The sequence below is a fragment of the Psammomys obesus genome, unplaced genomic scaffold (genome assembly GCF_907164565.1).
Source record: "Psammomys obesus unplaced genomic scaffold, mPsaObe1.curated_primary_1811, whole genome shotgun sequence".
In the NCBI taxonomy this organism is placed as follows: Eukaryota; Metazoa; Chordata; class Mammalia; order Rodentia; family Muridae; genus Psammomys; species Psammomys obesus.
In genome coordinates, this window is record NW_026591086.1 from 1,037,653 (window position 1) to 1,061,115 (window position 23,463).

Here is a 23,463-nt window from a genome sequence, read left to right on the forward strand (position 1 = left end):
GGAGGAGGTGTTTTCTTCAATGAGGTCCTCTCACCTCGGCTGACTTTAGCGTGCATCAAGTTGATATAAAACTAGCCAGCACATACCTTCAATACCTGAGATTCTCTATTACATGTTTCATACTCTGTTGGTGAGGCTTATGTGTGAAGTATTGTTTGACTTCCTAACATTTTCATTTCCAGCTTTATCTCACGTTGGGTTTTCTTTAGTGATTCTAGCTCTACTTTCACTTCTTCAGCGGTTTTCATCACTTCATTCCACTGTTTGCTTGAATTTTCATAGACTTTGTAAAGGTATTTGTCCATAGTCTGTACGATTGAGGTGTTGATATTTGGTCTTGTCTTTGTTGGGTGGATGTTCCATTCCTTGATTTCTGTTGGGCTCACTGAAAGTGTGGTGACTCTGGACCACCTGGTAAAGAGGACTCTGCAGGTTTGTGGGTGGAAGAGGATGACGAATGTGTTGTTGGTTGAATGGAAGGAAAACAATCATGTTCAATGACATTATATCCTATCTTCACCTCTCACACAAGAAACCTGCCCCTATGAACATGGTGGCTCTTATTGTCTGAGAATTCCTGCCCACGGTCCAAACTGAGAGTGCATCCTTTTGGGAAGTCTTGCTCTTTTCCTTGAGCTTCAAAAGCAACCATAAATGTAGTACTTGGAGGTGTCTATTAAATCATGGCACAGTGAAACAGTGTTTTTATGAGGACACTTGAGCCTTTTGGTGATAATGAGAACGTTTAAGACTACGTAAGAGGGTGGCTTTCAAGACTGGATGGACGTGTTGATTATGATAACAACTGACTCCCATCTCAGATTACAGCACCTCACTGGTTTAACCCAATCAAAGCTTGTTCCTTGCTTGTATGAAGCTCCATAGCCATGGTGACAGGGACAGTCCTGGGCTGTATTACTTCTCTCACTGCTAGGATTAAATACCTACAAGACTCAATTTAAGGGAGGATAGGTTCATTTGAGGCGCTACAGTCCACCATTGCAGAGAAGGAGGCAGCTCTAGCAGGAACATGTTGCTGGCTTGTCTGTCCCATCACAGAAGAACAGGAATCAGAGATGGATGCATTCTGATGCTTATCCCAGGCTTTTCCCAAGCTCTTCACCAGAACCTCGGGGGGCGGGCGGGGGGGTGCTGGGATGATGTTTAGGATGGGTCTTCCCTCCTCAGTTAAATCTCTCTGGAAATGCCCTGACTGACGTTCTCAGAGGTGTGGCACCCCTGGGTGATTTTAAATCCGATCCAGGAGTGAAAACTAAACACCCCATCAGCCATGTGCAGTCATTCAATAGCTCCAGTAACCAGAAGGTTTAGCGTTTCCAAGACTGCTTTGGGTACCAACAATGCAGGTCATAGAGAGGAAGGGGAGAAAGCATATGAAAGCCATTAATGGGACCATTAAGTAGCCCAACTGGGTCACTAGAAAGGCTGATAAACATGACCCATGCTGGGTCAGTAGTTAAGTGAACACAGAATCACAGTGATCTTTTCAGCACCGTATGACGCCACTCACCCACTCCAGCTCCCCAGCTCCAGGGGATCCGATACCCTCCTTTGGCCTCCTCAGGCAGCAGCATACATGTAGCATACACTCACACAGACATGGCTAAGTAAAAAGAAATCTTTTTTTTTAACTGAACATAGTAACAACATATGTTTTATGATAGAGAAATCAAAAGTTTTATGATAGAGAAATTTATACAAAAACACAGTTTTTAGTGAGCAATTCACTAACAGCTAAGCCCGTTTTTTTTAAACAACAGGTTCTCACTATAGAACCCAGTCTGGCCTCAAACTCACTGTGTAGCACAGTCCAGCCTTGAACTCACAATCCTTCTGCTTCAGTTTTCAGAGTGCTTTGAGTAAAAATACAACTGTTTTGTTTTGGTTTTTGAGGCAGAGTTTCTCTGTATAACCCTGGCTGTCCTGGAACTCACTCTGTAGACCAGGCTGGCCTCCAATTCACAGAGATTCACCCGCCTCTACCTCCTAGTACTGGGATTAAAGTTATGCTCCACTACCGCCTGGCTTTAAACGCAACGTTTTAAGAACTCATTAAAACATTGTCCAACAAATAGGAGCCACAGTCAATAAAAGAAGATTGGTAATAAATAATAAATAAACAAATGAACCGTAAACCCTAAGCTATTTTATACCTTCCAAAAAGCAGAAAGTAAGCAAAAGTAATCAATAACAGTCAAAAACAATGTCAAACTGCCCTTTGGCTGAATAAAAGTGTTCACATCTGGACTTTGCAGCCAGTCCTGAAGATACCTGATAAAACAGAGTCAGATGAAAGGTGAGGAGGTCCTCCCCAATCAGTGGACTTGGAAAGGGGCAGGGAGGAGATGAGGGAGGGAGGGAGGGTTTGAGAGGGAAGGAGGGAGCGGGATACAGCTGGGATACAGAGTTAATAAAATGTAACTAATAATAAAAAAAATTTTAAAAAAAAGTGTTCACATCTGAAATGAGACCTGTCTGTCTTCCCCAGCCACTATTTGACCAATGTGTAAGGAGCACATATCTAACAGGATTTGTTCTGCACCACTGGGCTCTCCCTGTTCTGTGTTCAGCACAGGTAGGTCCTAAATCTCTGAGAAGACAGATATCCTGGTGTATCTCATCTCTGCTTCCTTTCTTTTTCCATCCGTGCAGAACTTTGCCCCCCGAGGTCTTATTCTCCTCACTAGCATTGCCATTGCTCTCCAGTACAGTGGCAGCATGCTTCCTTTGGAGGCAGTCCCCTCTCTCACCCTGCATAATCCAAGCGAAGGAAGCAATAAAGTCTGAGAAGACCCAGGTCCCGCATTCTCTCCAGGAAGAATTGTCTCCCTGATGGCTCCCTACACGAGGATCAGAATTAGGCTTTCCTTCCCACCTGCTTACCGTATGCCTCCTTCCAGCTTCCTCGATGCCTGCCACAGGCTGCTGGAAGCATATGACTTCTTTGCTGTTCCATGAATTCCTTAGGGATTCTACATTGCACCTCGCTCCTGTTAGAAGCTCTAAGAAATGTACCGCATTAAGCTGGTTTGACATAAAAATGTTACATGAGAAACAGATGCACACATTTCAAAGACTTGAGAAAGTTAGGGAGACTGCGAGAGCTGCCACATTTCCATCTAAACAATTTGGCAGTTTCTGGGAGGAATTTGAGCTCTGGAGGGCTACAGTTATTGACAAATCAATAAATCCTGGCTTGCAACTTCAGCTGCTGGCAGCCATAGAATTTTCATTCTGTCCTGCGTGCCTTCAGTTGTCAGAGCAGTGACTCCAGCTGAATTTCCTGGGCATGGGGGGTTCATTTGTTCAGGCTGTTGCTGATTTAAAGAAAGTGAGTGAGGCTGAAGCAGCTTTTCACAGCTGCGAGTCACAGCTGTGGCTCCCCAGGGTGCCGAAATAACAGTGCTATGTGCTAATCCAATCTGTGCTTTTCCTGGGGGCTGTCATTACTGCAAAATGAGGTAAACTCGGTGGCTTAAAAGCTCTGAGGAAGCCACAGTGCATGGATCTGGAAATGAGGCAAAACCACGTGGAGGCCGTAATGATGAGTTATGGTCAGAAGGAAGACGTCCCCAGCGGCTCAAGGGGTGTAGCGTAGTCACTGTCAATGCTGCCACGAGTAGACTGTACAAGTGTGTATTCTGTGTGCTTACATAGGTATATGCACATATTAGATATAATACATGCTATAGTCGCTACATTGCTGAAGACATGTCACATACACACATACTGTCTATATGTACACAAAATGCATGTTGTTGTCACTGTATGTTACCCTCTAGATACATATATGTGTACTGTAGTCTGTATGCATACTAATATACATGCTACATATTTCGTGTGTGTGTGTGTGTACAGACTATAAATAATTACTACAAGCACTAGCAGAGCTTCAGCCTGCTATTCCATCAGTCTATCAACATTCGGCCTCGTTCAGTACCTCAAGTGTGTCATACCAGGCCCATAGCAAGTTCATACACGGGCCTTTTGCTTACAGCCCTCCTAAATGTGATAAGAAACAGGCTCTTATGACATAATCAACTGTGATAGTGGCAGTGATGGCTGGCGCCTTTATAACAAGCCCTCTTTGGTATACCAATGTGTCTACTGAAGGCCTAATAAATGCCTGGTAACTTCATCTGGAGAAAGACAGCCTTTAGAGATCACGAAAAGAGGTCATTAGGATAGGCAGGTCTGATATGACGTGTATCTTATCAGAGGATATCAGGCAGATGCCGAGAAATGAGCATGTGGACACAGAGAAAAGACACCAGTTGCAACGAACTGGTTGAACGAAGCAGCCTCAGAACACACCCACTGTGCCAGCACTGCAATCTGGGATCCCAACCTCCAGGAGAGGGAGAGGGAGACGCGGTCCTGGTGTTGGAGCTGCCACCCCGCAGTGCTGTTAGCCAGCCACAGAGGGTTCCTGCCCACAAGCTGGAGACCACACAGTTGATCCCGATGAGGTTTACAGTCTTCGAAAACGTAATAAGAACAAAAGGCAGAGACCAGAACGATGTCCGAGTCTGTCCTTGACAGGCTGCATGACCAGGCCTCAACTGCCAAGCCTCAGGGCCTCTCCACTCCAGAGGAGTGGGAGAGTCTTCATACGGGGATGCTACACGAATAAAACTGAGGAATACAAAAACAGTGTCTAACAAAGTAGCCAGCGTGTAGTAGGTATGTCTTGTGAAAAACAAGACATCAGCCAGGCTTATACCCCAGCACTCAGGAGGCTGAGGCAGGAGAATCATGAGTTTGAGGACTGCCTGGGCCTTTTTTTTTTTTTTTTGTCTTAACACAATCAAAAGACATGGAAATGTGTAGGCAGTAAGCAGTACAACTCTAGGCATAGGGAATGTGTCGCCAGTGGTGGGCACTGGCTTTTGGTCAGTATCATGAAATTCCTGAAATAAACAACCTGTAGAGAGACAGGGGTCCCTTTGGCTATGGCTTCAGAGGCTCCAGGCTGTGCTCTCTTGGGAGTAGGGAGTTCTCCCCATCACTTTCAGGCATCCCATAGGAGTGCAGGGTGGCCTTAATAGCAGGAGCCACCTTGTAGAGCAAGGCTCTCACCTCATGGCTTGGAAGCAAAAGAGGAGAAAGAGTGAAGCAAGAGGCCACAGTCTCTCCAGGGGGCTCACCCTCGTGACCTTCATACCTCTTCATGCCCCATCTCCTAAAGATTGTAACACCTTCTGGTGGCATCACTCTGGAACAACGCCTTTTAGCGCATGAAAGTCTTGGTGACGTTGAGGAACCAAATGACAGCAAAGCATATTAAAGATGGCGGAAGCAGCATCTGCCAGTGATGGGTGATTGTTGTTCCCCTAATCTGATAGGTAAGAAACTGGGGGTTTGTACAAGTCAGAAGGAAGGTGGCCCAAGCCCTTGCAAGCAGTCCCAGGCCCGGACCCAAGGCTCATGTACTTAACCTCTGCAGCTCACTGCACACTGAGAGAACAAGAGCTCCCGCCAGCAAGGCAGCAGGGAGGAGTCCTGCTGAACTTGAAGGCTTGGCCTCTTGGAGCAGTATGAAGCCACAACCCCAGCATCTTTGGATGAGGGTCATTAGCTGTTTAACAACAAATAAAAGTGACACAGCTCATCTTTCCTCCAGAAGGGCATGTCTGCTGGGTTGCACCCTTGGTGAGGAGGGGGTGCATTTTCTGAACTTGGGAGACCAATTGCTGAGATGATTGACTGACCGGGAGTATCACTGAGAAAACTGTGGCTGAGGCAGTGGAGCACAGCCACGTCTCAGGAACGACGGAGAAAAGCAACAGAGATCTAGACCGCTGAGATAAATTCCTTCAACATCAGGCGTTTGATTGTACGCTAGTCAAAACAATTTCGTTCTATTTTTAAACACTGTTGAAATGAAAACTAAATTAATGTGGACTCGGATTTTGAAAGGGGAGAAAGGCACCAAAATCCATAATAAAGTGACAGGCTGATTAATGTATCCGAACAGAGGAAGGAAACCATAGAAACAGACTGAAGATCATGTGGACTTCCTTCATAGCAGGGAGAAAGCAGCTAAAATCATCATGCACAAATTAATTAACTGTATAATACACCCAGAATATGTGACATTCCAGCTTTCTTTTTAGGTGCCAAGCAAGAGGCATACTGTGGGTTTCATGGACCATGCCACCAGGGGAACTGGTAGAGCATGTTCAAACCCCAGAAATCTCAAGCTTGAGATATAAAATCTCATCCCGAGACCAGCGGGAGTGGGACAGCTCCCTCCCCATTTCCGTGCCTGCCTCTGGGTCCTGTGACAGGCACCTAGGTACTGAGGCCAATGCTGTGTAGGTTATGTCAGGTGATGAAGAAGTTTTGTAGCTGTACCAGTCGAAATTACCATAAGCGCGCACGCCCTTGAGGATATGGGAGTTCCCCTCTCCCCTGGGATGTATCCTCACCCTGCTCCATCCTTCAGGAGCCTGTTGGTGCTGCCTGATCCCCACCTTCCTAGGCAGAATCAAGCACTCCTTCTTGGGGTTCCCGTGGGCTTCGCTTCTGTCCCTGCTGAGCACCACAAATAGTTCTGTGCCAGCTTGCTTTGTGGCATGGTCTGCTGCATGCTATCTTGGGCCTGTGGAGCTATTTCCCAGCCCGCTTACCCGCATTCGTCTCACATGCTGTGTGGTGACAGGATGGTCTTCTCTGTGAAGAAACAGGACCACTTCCCTCCCATATAACCTTTCTAGACGCCTCATCTAGACCTCATTCCTCTGCCAGCCTAGGGAGGGCCCTGGTTTTTGCCATGTAGGGCCCTGCAGTTAGAGAGATCATGTGTGTCCATCACCCTCATGTCCAACTCTAAGAGATGGACAATATCTTGACATTTTCTCCCAATATCCTGTCCTTGCCCAAGTGCTGTAGCCCCAAAATCCACACTTGAGAGACAATTTTTTTTTTTTAATGAATTCACTAATACAGAGAAAAGTGAATAATGACTTTGTACTGTTAACTAATACCAGGCCTACCTTTGCCATTAAAATCCTAACTCTTTGAGATGAGGGAGTATGATGTGGCCAACCCTCCCCGTTTCCGCACATTTCCCTTTGTCACGAGGCCCTGGAGGTACTCACTCTGTGGGCCGCATTATTCCCTTGTGCCTTTGAAGATGCTCAGGGTGAGACAGAGATGAGAACTAGTCCACAGCGAAAGCCGACGACCCTTCCTGGTGTGGCTGGAGCTGCTGTGATCAGCCAGGCTCCGTGGAATGAGAGGCCGAGTAAGAAGGAATGTCTGCCTATCTGGAGCTGGGGGTTGGTCTTTTTCCTGCCTCGGGACTTGAACTGAATTCTGGCTCTCCTTGGATCTGGAGTCTACTGGGCTTACAGCACTGGCTTTCCCGGTTCTCTATCCTCTCTCCCTCCTAGACCTACTGGTTTCCACAGAGAATGTAGTGTTGCCAGAATTCCTTCTCAGGGGGAGACGTAAGCAACAGCTAATTCTCCTAAGGTCCCAGTGATGAACAGAGGCGTGATACCATCCAAGTTTGTTCTGGGGAAACCAATTAGCTTAATGAGCTTCCTTATAGAGCATAGGTGAGGGCCTCCCTACAGGGGTGTGGGTGCTCTTTTTCCCCCAAAAAAAGGCCTCACAAGAAAATATCCTAGTGGAGATGATGGCTTTCCCATGGCCACATAGAGGGCGCTCCTCTTTCCTAATCTTCCTGGGCTTGTTCTAGTTCCTCCTGAGGCCATGCCACCCATTCCTCACCGGCCAGAGTCAATGCCAGAGCACAGGGGCACAGAGTGCCTTGCACACTCATCTGTTTTGGCCATCTCCTTCAACTCTCCAGCATCAACATCCCTTCCTGAAAAAGAAAGGTAAGATAACCGTTAAGTATGATTGCATGAGAGGGACTGTGGCGCCCTCACCTTTGCATGTGGGTAATTTCTGCGACCACCATGAGAAATGCGACCCCGCTGACAGAAGATTGGAACTGTTACACGAGAATTTCCAAAGGGCTTTCGGTGGTGCCTCTCAATAAAGGATGGCTCTATTATAAAAATCAAACAAAGCGTGTTTATCAAACTTGCCAATTACAACGTGCTTTCCTGTCGCCCATTCCATCAGTATAGTTTCCTGTTTCAGAGTTTATGAGACAGAGCTGTGGTCATGATGACTCAGTCTGCAGCCTTGTGGTAGCTATGGTAACTGACTCACTGACTCACTAACTCACCCCTGGGGACTGGGGACCAGTGACAAACCTGTTCACAAGCCTGGGCTCTAGCCACCCTCACCTAGGCCCCTTCAGGAAAATAACCTGTCATTGCTGACAAGTACCTGACTAGGGCTGTTAACTCACGTTAGAAACCAAAGCACAGGGTTTCTTGAAAACACTGACTTTTGGTACCCTAGATCCTGCAAACCCCTCCCATCCCACGAAACTTTGATAAACCTCAGGCCTGGGAGATAAAAGGAGGGAGGCCAGTTTCGGGATCCGGAGTCCAAATCTGGGACAAGAGCTACCTCTGGCAGACTTATGGGCAGTTACATACACTGGCTGCCTATCTCACCCCAATAGAGCCTGGAAGGGGCCAGAAGAACCCCCTTCTCCATAGCTGCTTCCTCACCTCCCAAAGCCTGGGAATACCCAGGAGAACCCATTTCACCGTGACCCCACCTGAATTAGAGGACAAAGCTTTTAAAGTATGTGTTTATACTTAGCTGTACAATGGCTGAAATGCCTTCTCTTTTCTCAGCTGAAAGGGGGAAAAGGCTTAGAGTAAAAGGTAGAATGTAGTTAGTGTTCTACACTCCCTGACATGGAGGACAGGGTGGCCAAGCATTAAAGCCTTCAGCCTCCTTACATTCCTGGAATCCCAGAAACCTAAGAGGCAGAGGAAGGAAGCTCAGGAGTTCGCTGGGCATTGGTGAGTCAGGGTGACCCGCATGAGGCCTGTGGTGGGCTTGATGTCAGCCTAGGCTATGAGACTTGACCTCAGAAAACAAAAACAGACCACATTCCTATTCCCATCTCGCTTTAGTTTGCATCAGAAATGTCCCCCAAGGTCTGCCTGTTAAAGACTTGATCCTCAGCTCGGGCCAGAAGGTGATGGTGAGAATGTTAAGCGGTAGGGGCCCAGTGGGAGGCCTTTGGGTCCTTGGACTGCAAGCTCTTCCTGTTTATCTTTTTTCACTTCCGGCTAGGTGAGCAGCTTTCTTCCGCCACACACTCTTACCATGGTGTCCTACCTCCCGAACGTGACCACGATAGACTGACACTTTAAAGCTGGGAAGCAAAACCAACCTTCTATCCATCAGGCTGATTAGCTCAGATATTCATTACAGTCACAGACGACTAACATTCATTTCTCCAATCAATCAACAAGTTACGTGCTGAGGGGCTCCCCCGGGCCAGATCCTTTTCTCAGGATTAACAATACAGCTGTGGACAAGAACTTTCTCTGTCCTCGTGGACAGTGTTCAGAAAAATCTAAACCCAAATTTTCAGCATTTTTGTTTTGGTTTGGTTTTTTGTTGTTTTGTTTCATTTTAGTTTTTGGGTTTTTTTTCTTTGTTTGTTTGGTTGGTTGGTTTATTTATTTTTTTCTTTTGGTTTTTTGGATTTTTTGGTTTTTCGAGACATGGTTTCTCTGTGTAGCCTTGGCGGTCCTGAACTCACTTTGTAGACCAGGCTGGCCTTGAACCTGCCTCTGCTTCCCAGAGTGCTGGGATTAAAGGTGTGCACCACCACACCCTGCTTCCAGTTTTTGATATTCTCACAACCCCATTGTTCTTAACTCATTATTATCTTTCTAGCACTCTTTTCAGTGGAATGTTCTAAAGTGAGAAGTCAGTAACCTGCTTCTAAAAGGACAAGCCTAATATATGAGAAATCTAAATATACTTTAACAAAAATAGCAGGCAGCCAGGTAGCCCATTAGCCTGTGACACACAATGAAGTGCATAACGATTTCTTATCCTTTATTTCATATATATATATATATGCGCTTAAAATTGGTAATTAACCTTTTTACATAAAACATTTGTTTACTTGTAAAAATGTTTCCCTCAAAAGAGCTACATGGCTGTCCCTTCAAAGGATAACCATCTATTCTTCACCAACATCAGAAATACAAAATAAGCTAAAAATTGATGGGATGTATCAGCAGGTCGTGGTATACCTTGGAGTAGTCTGTGGTACCTCACCCTGGTGAATACACCCACAATGCATAGCTGTGAGGGAATCGATGAGCACTGGGCCTCAACATTTTTAATGGCTGGTCTTAAGTTTTTTGTTCAGTCTTTGCTTAGTTTTTGATATAAGGGTAACACTGGGCTCATAAGAATTTGGAAATGTACATCACTTTCTAACTTGTTTGATACTTTGAATAGTACTGGTATTAGTTTTTCTTTGAAAGGTCTAATATGATTCTGTGCTGGATCCATCTTTCCCTGTGCTTATTTTATTGGGACATTTTCAGTTACTGCTTCTATCTCATTGCTATATTATGGGTCTATTTATTTATTTCATCTTTATTTATCTTTGGTATGCTATATTTATCTAAAAACTCATCTATTTTAGGTTTTCCAGCTTGGTGAAATACAGAGTTTTAAAGCATGTCCATATAATTCACTGAATTTCCTGTGTTTGTTGTAATGTCTCCCAGTTCATGCTTAATTCTATTAATTTAGATTCTTTCTCTTTTCTTCTGGTTTATTTGCATAATAGTTTGTTTGTTTGTTTCTATATGATTGATTTCAGCTCTGATTTTGACTATTACTCCCTGTCTACTTTTTCATAGTGATTTTTGTTCTTGTGTTTCTAAGTCTTTCAGGAATATTATTAAATTGTTAATTTGAGATCTCTCAAAAATTGTAATGTAGGCACTTAGTGCTCTCAATTCTCAGGAATGCCTTTGGTGTATTCTGTAGATTTTACCTGTATTTACATTTTCGTTCCATTGCAGGGATTTTTAAAGTGTCCTTTTCTTCATTTCTCTTTTGATAAAATCGTTATTCAGTAGTATGCTACTTACATCCCATGCGTTTATGTACATTCTCTTGTGTTGATGTCCAACTTTATCCCACTGTGGTCAGACTGGATGCAAATTCCATTTTCCTATATTTATTGAGTTGAAAGACCCCAGCCTCACCCTAAGTTAAACATAGCTAACGCCATTTTGTGAGACACCACTATTTTATAAAACTCTGAAGGCCAGATGAGAAACTGGAAAATTACTGAAAAATCCTAGCTGTGTCACCCATTTGGGATATCTGTGGTCAGGCTGCCCCAGTCATACTAAAAACAGTTTGTGTTAATCACTCTCATAGATATCTGTGAGACTGTTTCAGCTAAGATAGAGAAAAACAAAATAACAGGTGGCGGGCCACGTCAAGGGGTCATCCTACCCCCCTTGACCACCCAGTTCCTGGAATCTGGGTGCCCCTGCCAAACTTTGACGCAAATTGTGGTCTCGTGTAAACGTACCAATCAGCCCCCTGTAACCATGCCCTCTCGCTTCTGTACCAGTGCTTCTGCTCTAAAACCCTATAAAAACCCCAGTTTTTCCCCAAGCAGGCGCGCAGGGTTCTCCCTAGTGACCTTGCTGCCCCGAGTACTCGTGAATCAAAATAAAAGCCTCTTGCTGTTTGCATCCGAATGGACTCGTTGTTCTTTGGGAGGGGGTCTCTCTGACGGAAGATACCCTCCGGGGATCTTTCAGAGTTGTCCTAATAGGTGATCGATTTTCGAGAAAGTCTTAACAGGTGGCTGAGAGGAATGTGTATTCTTTAATGTTAGGTGGATGTTCTGTACATGTCTGTTATATACATTTGATTTATAATGGCATTTATTTTCAGAGTTTCCCTAGGTTTTCTTTCTCCCAGATGATCTATTGATGAAAGCAGGATATTGAAATCACCCACTATCATTGAGTCAGCCGTAGTTTTATATTTAACAGTGTTTCATTTATAAAATTAGGTTTCCCTGTGTTTTATGCATATATATTTTGGATTATAATATCCTGTTGGTAGATTTTTCTTTTAATAAATCCCTCCTTATCTCATCTCATTAGTTTGTGATTGAAGTCTGTTTTGTCAGATATTGGAATAGCTATGCCTGCTTTTTTCCTTGGTTCCATTTGCTTGGGATATCGTTTTCCATACTTTTACCATAAAGTGGCTAGCACTTGATGGTGAAGTTTGTTCCTTGGAGGCAAAAAAAAAAAAGAGAGGGGGCACTTATTTTCTATTCAGCTTGCCAGTCTGTATCATTTTACTGATTAATATCCAGACATAATATTGAAATATGTGTAGTAATTCCTGTCATTTTATTTATTGACTTTTTTGATGTTTCCTTGGACCTCTTTTGATTACCTGTCCTGATATTATTTGGCTTCCCAGGGACAATGATTCTTCTCTTCAGATTGAAGTCTTTCTTCTCAGATCTTCTGTAGAGATGACTTGGTAGTCATAAAGCCCTTTAGTCTGTTTTTATCATGGAAAATTTGTATTTCTTCTTCATCTCTAATGGAAAATTGTGCTGATATGATAACCTGGACGTCAGTTCGGGTCTTTCAGGGCTTAGAGCAGAGCTTTCCAGTCCCTTTTGGCTTTAAAGGTTTCCGCCAAGCAATCTAGTGCTACTCTTGTATATCACTTGAACAACTGGACTTTTTCCCTTGAATATTTCAATACCCTTTTTGTTATTCACTTTTCAATGTTTTAGTTCTAATGTGTCATGGAGAATTTCTTTCCTGGCCTTGTTTGTTTCATATTCTGATGACCTCTTTCTAGATGAATGGCATCTCTTTCTTCAGCTTTGGAAATTTTTCTTCTATGATATTCCCGAAGATATTTTCTATGTCTCTGCTATTGTGTCATCTCCTGTTTTTTGATCATAATTCACAACTTATGTCTTTTCATGGTACCCCGAGCCTTTTCATGTTCCATTTATATATTCTTTTTTAATTAAATTTTTATTTTTTATCTTAGTTACAGTTTATCTACTTTGTATCTCAGCTGTAGCCCCTTCCCTTATTTCCTCCCAATCTCACCCTCCCTCTCTCATATCCTCCTTGCCCCTCTCTAAGACTACTGATAGGGGAGGTCCTCCTATCAGGTCTCACCAGGATTGGCTGCAATGTCCTCCTCTGTAGCCTAGCAAGGCTGCTTCTCCCTTGCCGGGAGGGGGGGAGGGGGGAGGTTAAAGAGCCAGCAGTTGAGTTCATGTCAGAGACAGTTCCTTATATATTCTTAAAATGCCTCATTTTCCTTTATTGAGTGATCTAATTCCTCTATTCTGTTTTCCATCCCTGACTCTCTGTTTTCAACATGGTCATTCTGTTATTGAGGTTTTCCATTGAGTTGTGGGTTGTTCTTTTTTTTTTTTTCCCTTTGTTCTTTTTTTCTTTCTTGGTTTGGTTTGGTTTGGTTTTTCAAGATAGGTTTTCTCTATGTAACAGAGCCCTGGCTGTCTTGTACTTGCTTTGTAGAGCAGGTTGGCCTTGAACTCACAGAGATCCACCTGACTGCCTCCCAAGTGTGGAGATTAAAGAAGTACACGATCATGCCCAGCATTCCAATGGAATTTTTAATTCACTTACTGAGTTTTTTATTTCCATCATCATTTCAATTTGAGTTTTCTTAAAATTGAAACTACTTTCATGTTTTAGATTAGCTATCTTGTTTCATTCTTCTCTTTGCTTTTGTCTTTGAGTATTTGATCATAGTTATTAATATTTATTTTTAATTCTTTGCCTGAGAGTTCTTCTAGGTCATTTTCAATAGGAGCCATTACTTTTGAATTTTCATATTATTTTTATTTCTGTGTTGGGATTTGAACATCTAGGAGTTAGTTTACTGGTTTAGTTTTTCTTTTCTTTCTTTTTTAAATTTATTTAAGCCTTCTTCCTTCTTTCACCAGAAGTGATTTCCTCTGTTTTTCTGGTGTTTGGGGGATACAAATTTTTTCCCAAGTCTTCTGCTAGTCAACTACAATTTCACACCTGAAGCGGCTTGGTCAAGGAGCTTGGAACAAGTTTCCCCTGGGACAGGGTGAGCTGATTCTGGGTCTCAAGATTGGTTAGGACAATGAAAGCATTCCAGCCAGGCAGTTGGCAAGAGCTCTAGTGAGCCCAAAAGGAGGAACTGGCCTGTGTCCTTCCAGCTACATGTGCTGGCTGGAGAGTCCCTGGTGGGGTACAGGCTGAGAACTAGTGTGTCCCAAAGGGAGAGAGAGGGCTCTGAGGGAGGTCTCAGCAGAGTTACCCGAATGAAGAGAAGCATCTGCCTAGAGAAGTTACCCCAGAGCAGCCCTGGGAGACGAAAGCCGTGGAGAAGCCTATCACCAGCCCACAGAGTCTGGATAGACTCTCAGAAGCCTTAGAATCCTAGGGGGAATTCAAAAGATCCAATGTCTTGGCCCCTTAACAGACTGAGGCTATGAGAAATAGCATAAGCCTCAGAGCGAAGCAGCTAGCTATCAGGCCAAACCTCAACCTCAAACCTCACGTTCTTCTGTCTTAGTTGCTCCTTCTGTGAAATGGGAATAACATGTATCTTCATGTGGTTGGCACGGGTAGTCACACAAGGTGCGGCTGAGAATGGAAAGTATCTAACAAAGTTCGGAGAACACAGACACTATCCAGTAATGCTTACCTTGCTTGGTGCTATGGCTATGAATCACCAATATCCATTTAACCGATATCTATCCTGTCAAGAGGAAAGCCAATCTGCAAACGCTTTAAATGGTCAGAGGCCATGATGGCATACCAGTTTCTGCTGAGTACCCCAAAGAAACATCAGCTGCTTTTTAAATTTTATTCATCTACACTTTAAAAGACTTAATCCACATGGCAAATACTTCTAGCATTTTAAGTTTCCCTGGCATTGTTTCATGAAAATGTTTTCAAAAGCAATTTAGAATTGAATGTTCATAAACGTAGGAAATAATGTTTACAGAAGTGACACAGCATGTCCCCCTGTACTACCACTGGCAATTAACTAATTAACCAACTTTTGCTGAAGTAAGTCCGGCCTTAAGAACCTCACGGTGTTGCAAAGAAGTCATTGCCATTTACTGCAGCTTTCTGTTTACCACTGTCAGTGTGGCCACCTAAAACCCACATTCAAAGAGAAAGACTGAGTCTGGTGAGAGTCAAGCTTGGGTTGCTGATTCAAGGCTACATCCCCCAAGCTGTCCCTGTGCCTCAGAACCCGGCAGGCAATCAGGAGCTATTTCTTGGATGCATGAATGGATGGAATGCTTTCTCTGGGTACTTTAACAGGAGTTAAATAGATTTCTTTTCCCTGCCATACTTAGGCTTAGAGAACAAGACACACAATAGTGAATTCAAAATTCAAGATTTCGGGAGATTTCATCTGAAACAGAGACAGGATTGTAACTATCCTTAAACCCAAATTACCCTTGGCTTGAGCATCTATGATTAAACTTTAAAGTAAATTGCCCAGTGATTATAGGGGCGTGTGTACTTGTCAGGTTAAAGAGACCCCCACGGGACCTCTCTGTCTGAAGTTATTATAGCGGGCTTGCTGTAGCAGCGTCTGCTCTAGAGCTCACGTTACACAGGCACACTCGCTTTTGTTAAGAACAGGTGAGGCCAGCTGCCTTGCCCCATCCTGATGGAACCAGACTTCGTACTGCATTTCTTCTCAGCATCGCTGAAAGTTTCAGGTCATGCTCAAAGGCTGACTTATTGTTTTCTGTCCAGGAGGAGGGGAGAAGCATTAGGTACCTGGCACCCAGAAAAACCCAGAGTTACCGTGGAATTCTTCAATGGAGGGTTCCTTGCTGGCACAACCAGGTCACAAGCCTTAGAAGGCTTGATGGGCATGGTTGGCTCTGACCCCAAAGCGTACTCTGTTCTCATCTGGGCTTTGCTGCCTAGAGCTGAGTTGTTTCTCCTGGCTCCCTGCAGAACCTCCATGCCCCAGGAATTTGGACCGAGTGGTAGAGACATCTCGGGCAGAGACGGCAATCGCCAGCTTCCTCCCTGTGATGTCTTGTGATTCGGAGCACATTCAGCTGCACCCTTTTAAAAAGGGCAGCATATTGATGCTGGGGACACAAGAGCAGAACTGAACGAGGACACGACCATTCGATCAGAGTCAGTGAGTATGCAGCTCATGCCTGGTAGCCATGGCAGGACAGGGGTCACAGAGTCTGGGCATCAAAGTCTCTTTGGTAAAGGCTGCCTGTGTTTCTGGGGGGAGGGTATAAAAGCTGCAAGAGCTCTCAAGCTGGGACTTTAGACTTTCACTAATGACCCAGACAAACACACCCGTACAAATTCCCACTCCCTGCTTTCCAAGATCATATGCATTTAAGCTGGCTATGAAAGAAAGAGCTGGGAAACAGGCCCTCTCTCTTTGGTCGTTATCTAAAGTGAATACCATGAGGCCCAGGGCTTGTAAGAATCTGTAGGAAGAGGTCTGGACTGGGCCTCCCTCTCTCATCAACCTAGTCTGGTTCCATGGTTGAAGCACTTAGCCAAGACTGTCACTGTCTGTCTGTTGGCACAGCCAATGAAAGCACTCTGCTCTGTTCTTTTTTGACATTACTTTCTGACCACAGTGTCCTCTCTTCCCAGAAGAGCATAGTTCTGAGGAGGGGCTTTCTTTGTATCTTTGTATGTTTTACTCTTTATGGAGTAATCCACATAGCATAGGATCTAATATTCTAGGCCTCATAATCTATCCCATGATTCAGTCTTTGTATGTACATTTCCTTTCTTTTTCTTTCTTTTTTTTTTTTTGGGGGGGGGAGAGGGTTGTTTTTAGAGACAGAGTTTCTCTGTGTAGCCCTAGCTATCCTGAACTCCCTTTATAGACCAGGCTGGCCTCAAACTCACAGAGATCCACCTTCCTCTACCTCCTGAGTGCTGGGATTAAAGGTGTGTGCCACCATGCCTGGCTCATAAACATTCTTGAGATTTCATGTCACCCTCTTGAAGGCCAGGAGCTGTCACAGCCCTGTTCCTCTCCCCATACCTTTGAATCACTGAGTTTCTTAGAGCATAGCCACCGTGACTATAGTTGTGATATCTAGTATGTTTGTGAGAATTTTTTACAAGAATATACAATCATTGTAGCATAGAAGATAAGATAATCTTTGAGTGTGATTAATATCATAATTACTCATGATAAATGTGACACAGCTATAAGTGAGCTGAGTACCAAGAAATAATGAATAGGATGCGCTTTTGACATTTCTTTCCCCAACAGCATGGTTTGATTTGATATAAGCAGGACTTTTCCAAGGCCACACAGGCAGTAAGAAACACAGGAGCAGGTCTCCAAGCACACGGTTGAGTTTTCAAAAGGATCCCAGTCCACTCAAGTAGCCTAGACAGGTCGGACCATGGTGGGTAATCCATAAAGTGCGATGAGCCTGGCCGTTGCCATTCCTGGCCACTGAGAGCAGAGTTGGGTTGTCCCAGTTCTCAGATGATGAGTCTTGCTCTCATCACCGTCTCCAGCACCCCTCCTTCTGCTTCTCCTCCCTCTGATCTGCAGGCATCCAGCCTCCATGCTGCCTCTCCTGCAGGGCACCATCCTCCTTCTCTCCTCCTGCTTCTCAGCAGGGGGAGGCAGCCCCCTCAGCGAAGGCCTGTGGCTGCTGAAGACTGAGTTTGCTCTCCACCTCTACCGGAGTGCAGCAGCAGAGAGAAACGGGACAAACTTTGTCATCTCGCCAGCTGGTGTGTCCCTCTCCCTGGAGATTTTGCAGTTTGGAGCCAGGGGGAACACTGGCTGGCAGCTGGCAGGTGCCCTGGGGTATACTGTGCAAGGTAAGAGGCTTCTCTCCCACACTCCCTCTCTCCCCTGCTTCTCTCCGCTCAGGTGCTCTCAGTGGGGAAGCTCGGCTCCCAGTGTGCACAGGGGCAGAGGTGTAGCCATGCGTGAAGCACTCAGACTTCTGCGGTCATGCTTGTTCTTGACTGTGGAGACTCCTTTCTAGCCTCATGGCAGTATATCAGTTTTGAGTCTCACACACACACACACACACACACACACTGTTTCACAGTTTCACAGTGCTTGCTGTGGCTGGGCAGTGTGGGAGACACCCTATAAACATTCACAGATTGCCTCGGCAACCCTTTTGAGGCTGGTGATCTCATCGCCACCCCTATTTGGGGATGTATGTAGGCACAGGGTAGTGACAACTTGCTGGGAGTCACATAGCCAATAAGGGGCAAGGCCGGACGTTAACGCAAACTCTTTAGACCCAGGACTTCGCCTTTGACCAAACTGTTTTCGTGATTCTGTGGTTTCTGAGCGATGCTCTGTCTGCCAGCTTATATCTATGTGTTGTGTTTCTTATGACAGCTCTGCTAATAGCAATAAGAGTCCTAGGAACAGAGCTCAGCCTGCATTATCCTACACTCCTGATGCAGCTCAGTACTTGACCAGCTCCAGGCTCAGGCAAACATGGCCTTCCCTTCTCAAGCTCACAATAAGATGTCAGTATAAAACCTAGTGTGGCTGAGGCGGGATTTCCAGGCCAGCCTGGTAGGTGGCAGGAAGCCCGTCTCGAAACAAACGAAATGATGTCACTAAAAATGACAGGAGTGGTCTTTGGATGAGTTAAGGGTTGTCAGAAGGCTCAGGCAACAATAGCAACCCAGTCTGGCCACAGCTTCCGTTGGGGGTGGACCCTTGAGCTGGCAAGTAGAGGTTAGCGCTCAACATGTCAGGCACCGAGTGCCACCTGAACTGCCTTTCCTCCTCCATGCACACTCTCTGGCCACTGCTAAAACAAATCCTGCTGGACAACAGATAGGTTTGCTCTCCCTAGGGACAGCTGAAATCATAGATAGTTTTTAGAACTCGGTCACTTTCAGCAATTACACCACAGCAGTGTACATGCCCACAGGCTCCTTTAGGGTCAGTACAGAGCGATCCACCAAGTATTGTGCAGCTCTTGCCAAATGGGCCATAGCTGGCCAGGGATTTGGTTTACACACACACACACACACATACACACACACACACACACACACACACACACACATGGAGAACTCTGAAGGCAGCAACTCTGTCTCGGGGGAGCAATACAGGCAACAGGCAAAACGCAGTGTGTTTTTGTGATTCCACCAGCATGTCAGGGGCTCCCCAGAAGATAGTGTGTCTGAGCTGGTCGGGAAGAGGAAATGTAAACCTGGAAGAAAAGGCAGGCACTGCAGCCTTCAACAGAGGCTCACAGAAGTCAAGATGGTTGGGCTGGCACATGCAAGAGAGGGTCAGATCTGAGACCAGATCCCATCATGGTACCCAGTTAACTGGTTGATTAAGTGTGATGATGAAATCCGGGCTTCCCGGGAGCCCGCTCGGGATTGCCCAGATGTTAGGAATTTTATACACAACAATAATCGCACTTAAGTTTCCGGGCCACACACTGCTTTGCCATCGTATGGCACCATCATCAGTTAGTAAGGACAGGAACAGGCCCTCAGCGTCCTGTCCATCACGCCCTCCATTTTACTTGACTGTGCCCTGCTCAAAACCATACGCCAATACCTGTTGCCTGCTGCCGTCCAGTCTTTCTTTTAAATGATAACATGGGGCTGGAAGGATGTCTACAACCTAACGGTTAGGAGCTCTTACCTTTCAGAGGACCCAAATTTGATTCCCAGCACCCACGTCAGACAGCTCACAAACACCTGTAAGTCCAGCTCTGGGAGGTCCAATACCTTCTTCTGCGGGCATTGCATTCATGTGCGCCAACACACATGTACACAGAATTTAACTTCTAATATATTCTTTATTTTTTCATTTAAATATAAATTATCATATCATTTTTCATTTTCTCTTTCTTCCCTCAAATCTTTCCCATGCGGGCCCCCTGCCTCCTTGCTCCTTCTTGAAATCATGGCCTGAAAGAAAGAAAGAAAGAAAGAAAGAAAGAAAGAAAGAAAGAAAGAAAGAAAGAAAGAAAGAGAAAGAAAGAAATCATGGCCTCTTTTTATTTGTTGTTGTTACATACACACACAGACACATACACATCTATACTTAAATATCTAAATGTAACCTGTTCAGTCCATTTAATGTTACCTGTAGGGCTTGACCACTTGGTAGTATGGTAGTGGATAACCAACCAGGGAGAGGCTCTTCCCTGGGGAAGGCAATTTCTTCCTTTCTCAACATTCCTTAAGTTACCTGTAATTCTTTCTCTAAGGCTGAGGCCCCATGAGATTTCCCTTCTATACTAGCGTGTGTATTGGTGTTGTGCGTGTTCTGGTCTTGTTTAGGCCACCATATTGTTGAGATTTCATGGGTAAAACTTGGTTGTCATTTGTCGAAGACACAATCTCACAATAGATTTCTTGGTCCTCTGGCTCTTACAATCTTTCAGCCCCATCTCCTGCTATGTTCCTTAAGTCGTATGTGCAATTGGACATGGGCACCACAAAATCACTTGTGCACTCCATTTTGACCAGTTGTGGTGTTCTATAAATGGTCTCCAGTCCATTGCAAAGAGAAGTTTTTGTTGGTGGTAGTTTTCTTTGTTGTGGTGGTTGGTTGGTTGGTTGGTTGGTTGGTTGGTTGGTTGGTTGCTCGCTCTGACAGGTGGTTATTAAGAATGGATATTTGGAATGTACTTAGGGATGATGCTGGCTTGGTGAAGTGGTTGTTGTAGATTCTCCTCTAAGATCCATAACATCACTATACCCCAGTACTTAGACAGACTTCCCGTCCCAAGGATGACTTCTCTCTTGCTGAGTGGACCTTTAAGTTCAATTAGAGAGCTATTGATTACTGACAAGATAACCAATGAGTGCCACTACTGAACCCTTAGGTTTCTTGTGCCATGCTCGTCATTTTTGAGTTTCTGCTGGGCAGGACTGACTGTTTATTGGTTGCTCTCTCCCTTTGGAAACTCGAATATCAAGTTCCAGTACTCTGACAGCTAGTCCTCAGGGAGGAGCTATCAAGTCAGATCCAGCTTGCATTCTCTCTGGGTCTTGTGTCCACAGGGAACACATAATTTCCAATTGCTCCAGCTTCTAAGCCCTTTCATTGTCCTTCTAGAGAAATTAATGAAAACATTATAGCATATAGGCCTCAGCTAGGAAGGTGGTCCAGCCCCAGGGATTCTGTTTTGTAATGCATACTGAGTCATAGTCCTGTTCCCCACCCCGCCCCAGAGTGTGTCATTCGATTTTTCACAGACTAACACAAGAGGTAAATGGTTTGGCAGAACTGAGCCAGCGGCAAGTGACAGAGCCAAGTTCAAGTTCCAGAATGCTGATTCCAAATTTTGTGTTCTCTCCAGAGTTCCCCTTATCCCACAAGGGCCAGGAAGCCATCCCTTAAGCTTATAAGCACATTGCTTCCTCTCCTTCTCATCAAAGGCAGCTTCACCCTCCTCCCAGTTCCTACCTCCCAGAGAGCACCTGCAATCAGCCCTCTCAGAGTTCTTGAAAATTAAAATATCTGTATTCAGAAGACAGTTCCCATAGTTTGAAATTTTATGGAGGTGAACCTTCTTCCAGCCTCTAGAACTTTGCAGAGTCCAGAACCTTCCAGAGTCCAGACCCACCAGCTTTGGAGTAACCCACGTATCAGACAAGCTAAGATGGTGATTTTTTTTTAAGTTGCTGTTTTTCTTCTTCCTCTTCTTCTTCTTCTTCTTCTTCTTCTTCTTCTTCTTCTTCTTCTTCTTCTTCTTCCTTCTCTCTTTCAGCATCCTGTTTTAGCATCACCACCTAATTCTAGGCCCTTACCTTATGCCTTTTTACTTTGGAAGCAAGAGGCTAGGCTAGGCAGAAGCCAGCAGTGATGGGGTTCCTCTTGGAGAGCCTTGTTCCTGCTCTCAGACCATTCACTTCTGCCCCTATAGAGGCTTTAGAACAGAAGTCCTCAACTTGTGGGTCAACGACCCCTTTGAGAGTCAAACAACCCATTCCACATGGGTCACCTAAGACCATCAGAAAACAGAGATATTGACATTACAGTTCCTAACAGTAGCAAAATTACAATTGTGAAGTAGCAACTAACATAAGTTATGGTTGTGGGCCACCACAACGTGAAGAATGGTAGTAAAGGTTGAGAACCACTTCTCTGGAATGTAGTAAATATAGTCCCATCCCCCTACCCATCCCCCCTAAAATCTGTGTGTTCAGCATCTCCTGTTCATCTGGAGAACAGAGCTCTCAGGAGCAGGGTCTCCTCAAAACCCATCCCTCTGCTACTTCAGTATTTCTGCCTCCAAGAACACTCGTCCCGGGCTCTATTTCTTGTGGCTGTATTTATTGTTCTCTTCACTGTAATGAAACACCTGATAAAAGCAGCTTACGGGGAACAGGGGCTTTAGCTCCGTAAAACCCTGGGTATGAGCCCTCGGACAAGATATGCTGAGGACAAGGCAGCTATCCTGACACGTGAGAGACTGATCTGGGAAGCGGAGCCTCGGCCGAGAAAACACCTCCGTCAGATAGTCCCATAGGCAATTCTGTGTGACATTTCCTGGATCAATGATCGATGCGAGAGGACCCAGGACACTGGGGGTGCGCCCACCTGGGTTGTGTAAGAAAGCAGGCTGAGCAAGACATGCGGAACAAGCTAGTAAGCAGCATCCTTCCACGGCTTCTGCTTCAGTTCCTGCCTCAAGGCTCCTGCCTTGAGTTTCTGCCCTGACTTTCCTCGGTAATGGACTGTAAACTATAAGGTAAAATAAGCCCTTTCCGTCCAAAGTTGCTTTTGGCCATGGCCTCTATTACAGCATAGAATTCTAACTAGGAGAGCAGCTCCTTGGCCACTGCCCAAGCCTGTTACAATACTGCACAGAACCCTTCTGGCTTCCTGTTAGAAATCCCACCATGGCGCACCAGACCTGCCATATCCCAGCCCTACACTCTCCTCCAGGGCTCACGGTGTCCCTGAGTCAGGAAGGCGCAGGTTTGCCGCTTCTGAGGCACAGGAAGACTCTCTCCCAGCCACACTTGTGATCTAGTATGTTTTCTGCCCAACTTCTCAGCTGCGGGGGTAGGTGAATTTCGCCTAGGGTAGCCATGCCATTTCCAGTGAAGAACTTTTCAGTGCACGCACCTTCGGAGACAACCTGCAGGTGGGTCTGTGTAAGCCCTTACAAACACTCCTTCCTCACAGACCCAAGAGTGAGAGAATTCCTGCATACTGTTTACACCACATTGCACAACTCCAGTCAAGGCATCGGGATGGAGCTGGCCTGCACCCTTTTCACGCAAACCGGAACGTCCCTGTCTCCCTGCTTCGTGGAGCAAGTCTCCTGGTGGGCCAACAGCAGTCTGGAGCCAGCTGACTTCAGTGACCCCAATCGCACCGCCACGGAGGACACATCGGGACAGAGCACAGGTAAAGGAAAACCATCCGCCTTGGCAAGGCTAGGGGCAGAGGGCGGCAAAGAAACAGCGCCGCCTATCGGTAGTCAGAAGCCATGGTGAGGTTCAGGGTGCCCGGAGTTACAGC

General features: G+C 45.3%; 1 protein-coding gene across 1 annotated transcript in view; it reads left to right on the forward strand.

Moving 5' to 3' along the window:
• Positions 1-17,542: 17,542 nt before the first annotated feature.
• Serpine3 (serpin family E member 3) overlaps positions 17,543-23,463 on the forward strand; it is a 28,795-nt gene continuing 22,874 nt past the window's right edge. Inside the window, exons 1-2 of the mRNA XM_055609792.1 lie at positions 17,543-17,804; positions 23,125-23,349. Of these exons, the coding sequence (XP_055465767.1) occupies positions 17,543-17,804; positions 23,125-23,349 (487 nt within the window). The remainder of the gene's footprint in view (positions 17,805-23,124; positions 23,350-23,463) is intronic.